This window comes from Dendropsophus ebraccatus, chromosome 4 (assembly GCF_027789765.1).
Source record: "Dendropsophus ebraccatus isolate aDenEbr1 chromosome 4, aDenEbr1.pat, whole genome shotgun sequence".
In the NCBI taxonomy this organism is placed as follows: domain Eukaryota; kingdom Metazoa; phylum Chordata; class Amphibia; order Anura; family Hylidae; genus Dendropsophus; species Dendropsophus ebraccatus.
In genome coordinates, this window is record NC_091457.1 from 36715252 (window position 1) to 36726690 (window position 11439).

Genomic DNA, 11439 nt, shown 5'->3' on the forward strand with positions numbered 1-11439 from the left:
TGTTGTCCTGGTTTGTTTGTACTGTAAACCATCAAATTATTTCTTCTGTGCTCAATTTTATTACTTTATTTAGGACAATGAACTTGGAAAAGCAGCAGACATGCAAATATGTAAAAGTATATGTGTGCTGGATGATCAATGACCGCTCCTGAACTTCTGAGCATTTAGACCTCTGTTATACGGAGCCTCATAGACACTCAGGACACTCATAGACATCTGTAGGACCTCACTGTACCTGGACGTTTTTGTTTTAATATCCTGTACATAACAAATTGTGCTATGCTCCATTGGGTGCCATAGTCCAGGGTGTTCCCTTCTGAAATATCTGGAAGATTCAGTATATCTGTAATATAGTGCTACATAACATCTCAGTGGCGATGTATTCATGAAGATTCTTCTTATTTTTAGTCTTAGCAGAATAGAGTTTGTGTCCAATCCCACATATTAGGGGTTTGAGTGTAACTCCATGCAGATATTGCCTTGAAACAGCTGAACCCATGGCCACAAGGTAATATTACTGATGACTGACCTATTCTGCTACTTTTTTCCATCTAGGTATCTATAGTTGTAAAAAATCTATTTAATACATAGTCTTTAAATGCCATTAAATATCTACAATATAGTTCATGTAACTCAATAGAAGCAGCTGTGTAATACTGGTAAAAATAGATGCTCCCTCCAAGTCATCCATTTTTCACCTCTGGATAAACATCCGACATGAAAGCTTTACATGATTTTGACTATTGTCAGTGTCAAGTAGAATGTCACATCCTCCTCCTCTTTGGATTCACCACACTGTTCACTTCTTAGGAGATTTCTTTTAAATGTTGAACTTTTTGAATCCATTGCTCATCCTCTGAGTCTTCTTCATCTGATGAAATACCTCTGTACCTGAGGATGGAACAGATTTGGTTACTGCGAGATCTTCATACTAAAATATGTAGTTTTTCATGTATTCCCCTTTCTGATTTTGGAAAGACTTCTGTCTCAGGTCCTATTCACATTGCATTTCGGGCTATGCTTTTTTAACTTAGTTCTGCGTATTGTGAAAGTATAAATTGTCTGTGTATGCCATTATAGTAATAATTATTACAATTTTATTTGTATAGCACCAACATGTTCCACAGTACTTTCAAATCCTTGGGGTACATACATAGACCAAATCTGACAACCATGACACGAGGAGTGAGGGTCCTGCTGGCAGGAACTCCGGCCCTAAAGAGCGCTTATAATATATATGTCACCACCTGAAAGACACTAAAACATATAAAAATGTCCCAAATATATTTATTTAGGTAATAAAGCGCTGGCTATTTAAGATGTATAAGGCAGGGTCAGGGAGTAAGCAGGAGATCAGGATTACTGCTTTTAAGGTAGAAGTGTCCATTGTCCAAGTGTCCATTGAACATAGGAAATCTGTGCTGTTCTCTTCCTTCATACTGGATGATTTTATATCCAGCATTAACATTAATGTACGATGAAGGCGTTCAGCAAATTATGGATCAGAAGGAGGAAAAAAGCTAGAAGTAGCCATAACTGAGATAAATTCTCTCCTCAGTGTGGTGTGTCCTCGGTGTGCTGTACCAGCTGTAGGCCGGCTGTGTATGAGAGGTTAACCCTTTACAAGCTACTGTATGCTAGTTTAACAAATTAACCCCTTTACAGAATGAGCTCCCCCTCATAGTCGATACCTTCCACAGAAGAAGTAAATCACCAGATTTTGACTTCTCACTCTTAAAGTGAAAGTAAACCTTGTTTCACTGCCACGATGATGGAAACCATTGAATTTTCCAATATGAATTTGAGAAAAGTCTTATAATTTCATCTACTGTCATTTATTGCATTTTTCTAGGAACTGATAGGTCTTTTGTAAAGTCCTCTTTAACAGAATATTTCCACCAACATAAGTCATTGCATAATACTAGGATAAACCATATTTTGCTGGTCAGTGGATGTCCAAAACCCTTGATACCCATGACAAATGAGCTGCTCCCATTCAAGCTGGGGAGGCTAGGTTGCAATACCTGCATAGAAAGTGCCTACTTGCTTTACCAGCACCACAGACCTTTCATACTGGTGACCATTGGGAGTCCAAAAGTGTTTTAGATCAAATATACTTATAAGATTGTAACCCATTAATATATATATTTTTTAGTAACTCCATCCATTTGTAGAAAGTAAATGTACAATAAACCTGTATCTGTTGATGCAGTCAAACATATTTTCAAGGGAGAAGGCACCAGATTTAAAAGGTTGTATGAAATAAGAAAAAAGTTTGTTTTTTTAACATGTTTTTTATTTTGAGTGTCGATCAAAGAATTACATTTAGTGAATTTCACAGTACTTTGTATTTTATAACAGAACAAAAAAAGATATAACTATTCCATAGCCTACCCCCTTCAAACCTACCCCAGTTGTCATGGAAGACAACTGCAATCATACGCATAACACATAACCTTCTAGACATATTTAGTTTGTTAGTAGCACCCAATGTAATTGCCTACCTCCCAAAAAGCATCTCATATGGTAAGCCTGCCTAAATTGACAGAAAATCAGCCATTCCGTAAATTAAAAAAAAGTGAGATAATCTGCCTAACCACAAACCTTGAGAAAAGCATTTGTTCACCTTCTGTGGAAATTGTCTACTGTCTGGGGAACTGTAATACCTTATGGGTTTCTTTTAGAAAGATGATTTACCACTTATGTACAGTAAGGCATAGGTCTGTTTTTTCATAAACTACACCACTATAAATAGGGCTTAGCTGTAATATCAAACAGAGCCCCTAGACAAGATGTCACATACTCACCTGTCTGGGCTTCAACACTTCTTCTTTCGTTGCAGTCAAGTAAGGTGTTCCACCTTTACCAATAAAGTAAACATCACTGATCTCAGGGAGACCAGTTAAGAAGACACTGTCAGCTGCCAGTTAATGTGCTTAACACAGTGATATCCTAGGTGCATTGCCTCCTGGGAAACATGAAGATGCAAAAAAGTCCGCAGAGCCTAAGTTACAAGTCTCAAAACACGGGACTAGCCAGATGTCCCTCCAGGAAGGACCTAGAAAAGGGATAGAACCCTCTCTTTGCTAGGTCCTTTCCTCTCTTTGGCTAGTCCCATGTTTTGAGACTTGGAACTGAAGCTCTTCTGACTTTTTTGCATACACCTTCACCAAGGCTACCATGCTTGCCGCAGCAGATGCCAAGTCTATCCTGTTTGGTCTCAGCATAGAATGCTTGTGTTGCCCAGGCTATTTAATGCAGGTTCCTGCCTTTAGAAGGTGCCTGTGATTGTTTTTTTTCTGAGAATTTCACTAGCATGCAGACTATTTTGAGGTCTTGTCTGTTTTGACTGTTCGATTTCCATCTATATACTCATTCTGCATTGTCGAGACTGTCTGACTTTGCAATGTACCCTATTAACCCTCTATCTACTGATTCTGTACTTTATGACCTGGCTTTTGACCCTTGGATAGTACCTGGTTTTCCCTCTGACTGCTAATACATGACCGGCAGATATTGACCTACTGAGCTGGTTAGTCAACTTTGCTTACCCTTCTTTTCAGTCCATGTTTCCCTGTTGGAAGGGCCTATTGGATTGGAAGGGCCTATCCTCATGGTTGGAGTTGCCCATAATAAGACAGGTTATAAAAAAGGCAGGGACAGGGGCTTGGGGGTCAAATTAGCGCTCCACTTCCTTCACCTGTTATTACCTTAGAGTACTTTTTCTAACTAAAAATTGTTCCCTTTTTTTAATCTTGTAGAACCCTTTTTACACTAACAAGAAAGAAACTGGACCATGCAATATACCGAGTAGGGAAATAAAAGCACATAAAAGAACTCCATACCTTTTCTCAACTTCATTGATGGTATCTGGTAATGCAGAGTCTTTAGTTTCCAGCAGGAAGCAGGATAAGAAGCCTGCTATTATGGGAGCAATTCCAAATAGCATGGGAAGGATTGTGGCTGAAAAATCCCCTGTTAAATGCAAAACAGAAGCCACAGCGGAGCCTAGGCGAGCGTTCATAGTGCTAAGACCCATCCCAGTTTGCCTACATGGGACAAAGAATAATACTTTCATAAGTGATATACAATGGAGGACTTAAAATATAAACTTAAAATATATTCCTCTTCTTTACTTTCTACAATGTTGGCTCCTTTTTTTTCTTTTTTTTATTTCTAGGCTGGGTTCACACTACATATATTTCAGTCTGTATTGAGGTCCTCATATTGCAACCAAAACCAGGAGTGGATTAAGAACACAGAAAGGATCTGTTCACACAATGTTGAAATTGAGTGGATAGCCGCCATTTAATGGCAAATATTTGCTGTTATTTTAGAACAACGGCTGTTATATTGAAATAATGGCAGTTATTTACTGTTATATGGCGGCCATCCACTCAATTTCAACATTGTGTGAACAGATCCTTTCTGTGTTTTTAATCCACTCCTGGTTTTGGTTGCAATACTGAATGAAATATACTGACTGAAATATACGTAGTGTGAACATAGCCTTACTCTGTAAAGGCCCAATCTAGCTGCATTCCCTATGGAAGTCTACAGTATGTCTCATCTTAGCAGAATTTGAGTATTACGATGCTCTCAAAGGCAGCTCTGCCTGATCGGATTGGCTGCTTTGTATAAGCACATGCCTGTCACAAGGTTTCATTGGCTAATATATGACATGATGAAACGGTTAATGCTATCAATGGCAGGAATTATAATTGTTGACCTACCTTATCTCTGTAGGGTAGAGCTCTCCAGTGTACAGGTACATGCATGTAATAGAAGATGCCAGGAAAGCCTTTCCGGTTACGGCTAGCACTGTACACAACAGCAGCATTTCTGCAAATAGACAGCAGATTGTCCATTATTGGCAGCAATGACGTAAGCTTACCGGTCCCTATGCAATATTTATCAAACTCTTACAAATGCAATAAAACTGTTTAACAAGTTAGTGTCAATGATCTTTGAATGGTTGATGAAAGAAATAGGCAGATGAGTTACTTTACCTTTAGGCGTGAAGCTATAAGATAGTACCATTATTCCAGCCAGAATTAAGGACACGAACTGCATGACTCTTCTTCCCACAAATGTCATCACCAACATCACCATCAGCTTAGCCATCATTTCTACTCCTCCAAATAGCGCCTGAGCCATGAAAACGCTGAGTCCAAAATTCTGAAGGTCCATATTGAGCCCATAATAGGCAAAATTGCTTGTAAACCTATTGGACGGGAAAAAAATTATCCACATTTATAACTATAGTTATGATATTTACTGCATATATTATGCCGGCAAATCTATGGGGACACTCTGTAGGTCCACTTGAGCTATTACACAGAACATAGTATTAATAACACAGGTCAACAGCATTTTTGGGGCCAAAGATATTTCAACGAATTTAGGGTAACTTTGGGGTGCTGATTCTGAATATGTCATCAGTTTTGCCAGATTGGCTCAAGTTTTTGAGAATTTTCGTGAAATGTGTAAAAAAAAAAAAAAAAAGACGTAATTTGCTACACGCGCATTAACTTTATTGCTATTGTCATGAATACAATAAATTTTACAAAGTAAATGTTGATTTTAGTTTATTTTAACTAGTTTTAGAAAGTAATCTTCAAAAATGAACAAGACATGAAAAAAAACTTGAGCCAATCTGGCAAAACTGATAGCATATTCAGAATCAGCTCCCCAAAAATACCCCAAAATCATTAAAATATTTTGGACACCAGTAAATTATTTTTTTTTGTTGACCTGTGTAATCAATACCCAAAAATACTAAACTTACCAAACTAGAACTAGACAAAGGGACATGTGTCTCATAGCTGGAGTGCGGACAAGGTCAAAGACTGAGTGTGAAGCTCTGATTAAAAGAATATCTTTTTCCATCTCGGAACAAAGCATCTGTGGGTAGAATGTGGTGAAGGTGAAACGCAAAAAAATGAACAAAAATATATACAGGAGACAATAGGATATAATAAAGAAAACAAGAAGGAGAAAGTTAAAGGTATCAGTGCATAGAATAAAGTTTTCATGCACATCAGACATATGTGACCTATTTTTATGCTCCAGAGGAAACAAAATTTCAATCAGTTTGTAACAGAAAGTTATACAGATTAGTAAATTATTTTTATTTAAAAAAAAAAAAACAATCTTTCCTTATCAGCTGCTATATGCCCTGCAGAAGTGTACTATTTCCTGCCACCTCCATGTCTGGAAATGTCCAGAGCAGTAGCAAATCCCCATAAAAAACTCTCCTGCTCTGGACAGTTCCTGTTATGGACAGAGGTGGCAGCAAAGAGCACTGTGTCATACTGAAAATAATACACTACTTCCTGCAGGACATACAGCAGCCTATAAGTACTGGAAGACTTCAGATTTTTAAATCAAAGGAAATTACAAATCTGTACCACTTTTTATGAAACCACTTTCCCCGAGGAAGCGTGCAATAGCGAAACGTACGTAGGAACGGCTCGTGAGGTGTCTGACATTATGGGTAGGCGCAATAAGTTCTAAAATGTTATAATGGCCATTTGGTTTTTGCAGCCTATGTGTTTATTGGAACTGAGGCAGTATTAGAGCATTACGAGATTTAAAGCACCTTATATATATACATTCCCATATAGAAAAACTGTTGTGGTTAATATACGTCATTGCAGACACTTGTTTTATATTTGTTTTTACTGTGGTCATACTTTTTAACTTCATTTAGTATTGAAAAAGTTTTTTATGTATTGGTACCTATTATATATAATAAAAATTACTTGTATTTTCATGAACTAAGCCCATTTTTTTCTTCTATTGTATATAATTTTAGTTTGGGTAGTTTCAAATGATAGAGTGACATCTGGTGGTGTAGGTTGGTACTACAACCCATATGTTTAGATCATTTTATTTCACATCTATCACAAACCAGTGTGTGTAATTATTTTTCTGAAACCAGTTCATTAAAAAAAAGAAAACAAAATCTCTGGAGAACCGCATTAATTGTGCAGATTCTCTATGGTACATATTCAGCGTACGGTAAAGTGCCATGCACTCAGTATTTATATGATATCTTGTACTCATATTTTACCTCTGGCGTCATTTTCTCTGCTTCTCTCCATTTGCCATTGATTCGAGCAGCTTGTTTTAGGTTTCTCAGAGCCTTGTAAGGGTCACCCCGAAGGATCAGCCACCGAGCAGATTCAGGCAACCACCTGAGTAAGAAGACAGTTGATAGGTATAAGTGTAAAGAGCCTTTTACATGGGTTGATTATCGACAGGGAGCATTGCTAGAAACGCTCTGCCAGCTGCCATCTGTATCTTCAGGTCCCACCTCCTTTAAAATGAATGACAGCCAGAGGAAGCGGGACCTGAAGATACAGCCAGCAGTTGGAGGACTGGAGAGACCTGCTGTAACACAAGCGGCAGCCAAGCAGCTCGATATGTCATGTTGTGTAAAGGCACTGCAAATGAGCACCAGTTTCACTGATCAGCCCTCGTTTGCCCCCCCCCCCCCCCCCACACACACACACACACACAGCTGACAAATCTTTTAGTCTGAAAGGACCAAAAGATGTGTTCCTATTTTCACAGCTTTATATACTGCCAAATCCCCCGCCCCCAATTAGGCACTACTATAGTATAGAAAACTTACCAAGAGTAGAGGAAGAATAAAAAGAATGGGGCAGAAACAGCAAACTGAAGCCATCGCCAATCTCGGATCAAATATGCCATAGCTGCCAAAATTATCTGTCCCACGGAGTAGGAAAAACCAAAAAAATTCCCAGCCAGCGTCCGGCCATTCTTGGGCATCCACTCTAGGACTGCAAAACACAAGAAATCACTTAAAGATGTATAAATTGTATGTTTTGCCATAGCAAACTATTTTCCCTCAGAGGATACTTACTTAGGGAGATGCTATTGACAGAAATAGCAGAAGACGCCACACCACAGAGGAAGCGGAAAGCACAGTAGCCATCATATGTGGGTAGAAATGCAGCACAGCTTCCAGCTATTCCCATCTGAAGGTAAGACCATGTGAGGATCTCCATTCTGCCTAGTCTGAAGCAATAGGTTATCATGAATTAAAGCTATCACAGAAAACAAGACAGTGACTTCTCTGTACTCTTGCCTGTCATGGTTGTGCCACATCATGTAACATTTAGCATCTTTGATCTATGATGTGAGTGGCCCACCAGAGTATGCTGACACAAGATCTGTCTCCAACAGAAAACAACTCCATTTATCAATATAACTTGCCAATAGAATTTATTTCATAAGGGTTAATTCACAAATAACATATAACAATGACAGGTTGTATGTGTGCAAAGAAAAGAATAAAGATATTATTTAAAAATTGCCAATTTTTTAAGACTGCATTTTCATGTTTATGTATACTTAAAGGGGTATTTTCATCATAAAAGTTACCCCTTTTCCCCCTTATCCTCATGATGGGAGACAACTAGGAGACAGATGAAGGTCCAATCCATGGGACTTCTACTGATTCCAAGAAAAAAATCTCCTTCTAATAAATGGGGCAGCAGTGCCCATGTATGACCCATGTTTCATTCATTCTGTATGAGACTTCTGTACATTGCAGCCACTAGATTGTAGCTGCCATGGTCTGTGTTTACACATAATATTTTTTTAACCAAAACCAGGAGTCGGTTGAAAACACAGAAACTGAGAAAATTTTCCCATAATTTTGCCCTGTCAGTTCCACTCCTGGTTTTGGTAAAGAAAGACGGACCAAAAGACTGACGGAAATACTATGCGTGAGCATATCAGTCTACTGCAACATGAGATTTCTATTTATTCCACTAATTTTGTTCCATCTTTACACACCATAACAAATTATCAAACTGTTTCCCTGGATCCATTATGGCTTTGTAGCTGCAATATAATTTTAGTAATGCTAATAATTATTGATAACTGTTATTAGTCCCCATCCTGAGTACTTAATAAGTGCTTAATAACAGCTTACTGTTGGTGTGAATAGTGCCATCCTGTTCTGTAGTGCCGTCCAAAGTTACTTTTGTAACACAGCAATGGTTGACCTGAAACTAGTCGAGCGGGCTACAATCTAAAGGAGGGAATATAAACTTACTTGTCTGAAAGACTGCCAAAGACCATTGCTCCCAAAAAGACTCCGGTCATATAGATGGCACGAGCCACTTGCCTCCAAGGATTTTGCTTGCAAACTAGATTCCACTGCAGAGTAAGAGGAAGCATTGTTACTGGTTGCATATTAATTGGAATTTACGAAACAATTACAATTATTACTATGATCTTCATTTCTAACACTTGTGGCCATTGTGCATGGGGAGAGAAGCAATGAGTAGATGGACTCATTATGGTCTATGAGTAACGTTTAACCAAACCATTTTATTATCAATCACTTCAAGGCAGGAATGTAGCTCAGAGAAGCAACAAGGACATGTGCTGCCGAGAGCCAGGTTGGGGGTAACAACGAGCCACATTGTAATGACATCTAGACTTAGGGCTAGGGCAGCAAAATGAATCTTTGCCTGGGTGAAAAAAACACTAGCTACAGCTCTAATTCAGGATCTAGGTTTATGGTTGTAGACCACCTTAGCCTATTTTTTATTGCACTTTAACCTCATAATGTATCTAATTCATTTCAGCATCTGCCATCAGTCCATGCCTTCAGGAATTAGATGGAATAAGGCAAAATATTCTTAAACTTGAAGTATGGCCCTCAAATTGTAACAATGAAAACAGATATGTAAAGTATTAAAGAGTCCTACCTCAGTGACAATGGTGGAGGAGAAGATGCTTCGATCATAGGTCCACCCTTCTTTGCAATAGTCCATATTCTTTCCTTCCAATGGTTTCTTAGTTGAGTTCAGTATTAAGTCTCGAGCTTTTTCATACTGGACACATCTCCATGGTTTGTGGTCTTGGTCCGGTGAAGTAAAATGTTTCATAAAATGTGTCCGACTTTTATTATTCAAGACGCTGGTGGATGGAAGCTTGCAGTAGTGTTCAGGAACTGCAGCCGTGAAGTTCTGAAGAAGATTGTGGCATGATAACATAGCCACTGGTATCAATAACAGTATGGTGTGCAGTATCTGAAAACAGCCGACACCACCTAAGGACTGAAGGACATCATTAAAAGCCATGTGTATGCCATACAGGTCTTGTCACATATAAATGGTGAATGAATGGACTTTTCTCCAACGTATGATATGTATGATCACCTTTGACTACTAACTTTAAAGAGGCTTAACTCTTTCTAGCCTTTCTCTATTCTCATTTTTATAGATATACTTTGGTTCCTGCCCACTAACCCCTCCCTTTCAACATCTTCACAAAATATTTCTTATGCACCTTCAACTTGTTCTAATAACTTCCTTTGTTCTATTCATGGTTTTATTCTGAGAATGCCATTCCTCCTCTTAATATATGTAATATAACACAATGTCCTAGAGTATTATGAAATGACAATTTTTGGACTCAATGAACAAAGAGTTAAGTCAGAGACCTTGCTGGCTTGTGGACAAAAGGAAGCAAGAGGATGCCATTAGAGAACCATTCATGCCAAGTCAAGGAGATTTCTAGTTTTCTAGCATGTGACTGATAACTCTTTGTCATGTGCAGAGGCAGCATATGTTCTATTGACACATCTGGGGTGCCTACAGTGTGGATAGGTGGAGTAATTTGAGGCAGCTGAGGGTAGTAGCCCTTCGGACAATGTCTCTAGTATTGGGATGAATTGTAGCTGACTTATCCTGTATGTCCCCCTGTGCAACTTTTGTAATTGGGGATTTTAAAAATATTGAGTTTTATACCTTAGGATACAGTTGGGTGAGGTGTCTGGGAGGTATACCCTTAATGGAGTTTGTAACTGAATGGTACTTTACTGAAGTCACAACCAGACAACAAATACTCTTTGCAGCACAGTCATCTAATACTTACCTACTTTCTATCTATCCTGCAGCACAGTCATCTAATACTTACCTACTTCCCATCTATCCTTGCAGCACAGTCATCTAATACTTACCTACTTTCCATCTATCCTTGCAGCACAGTCATCTAATACTTAACTACTTTCCATCTATCCCTGCAGCACAGTCATGTAATACTTACCTACTTCCCATCTATCCCTGCAGCACAGTCATCTAATACTTACCTACTTTCCATCTATCCCTGCAGCACAGTCATCTAATACTTACCTACTTTCCATCTATCCCTGCAGCACAGTCATCTAATACTTACCTACTTTCCATCTATCCCTGCAGCACAGTCATCTAATACTTACCTACTTTCCATCTATCCCTGCAGCACAGTCATCTAATACTTACCTACTTTCCATCTATCCCTGCAGCACAGTCATCTAATACTTACCTACTTTCCATCTATCCTTGCAGCCCAATCATCTAATGCTTACCTACTTTCCATCTATCCCTGCAGCACAGTCATGTAATACTTACC

The 11439-nt window shown here is 38.6% G+C and overlaps 1 protein-coding gene across 1 annotated transcript; it reads right to left on the reverse strand.

Annotated features, from left to right (window-relative positions):
• Positions 1-99: 99 nt before the first annotated feature.
• LOC138789589 (solute carrier family 22 member 20-like) lies at positions 100-10138 on the reverse strand. Its single transcript, XM_069968309.1, has 10 exons — positions 9753-10138; positions 9092-9195; positions 7892-8046; positions 7640-7808; positions 7076-7199; positions 5789-5904; positions 5010-5224; positions 4734-4842; positions 3846-4049; positions 100-891 (listed from the first exon to the last, which is right to left on the reverse strand). The coding sequence occupies exons 1-10, from the start codon at positions 10125-10127 to the stop codon at positions 807-809; spliced, it is 1656 nt and encodes a 551-aa protein (XP_069824410.1). The 5' UTR covers positions 10128-10138; the 3' UTR covers positions 100-806.
• Positions 10139-11439: the final 1301 nt, after the last annotated feature.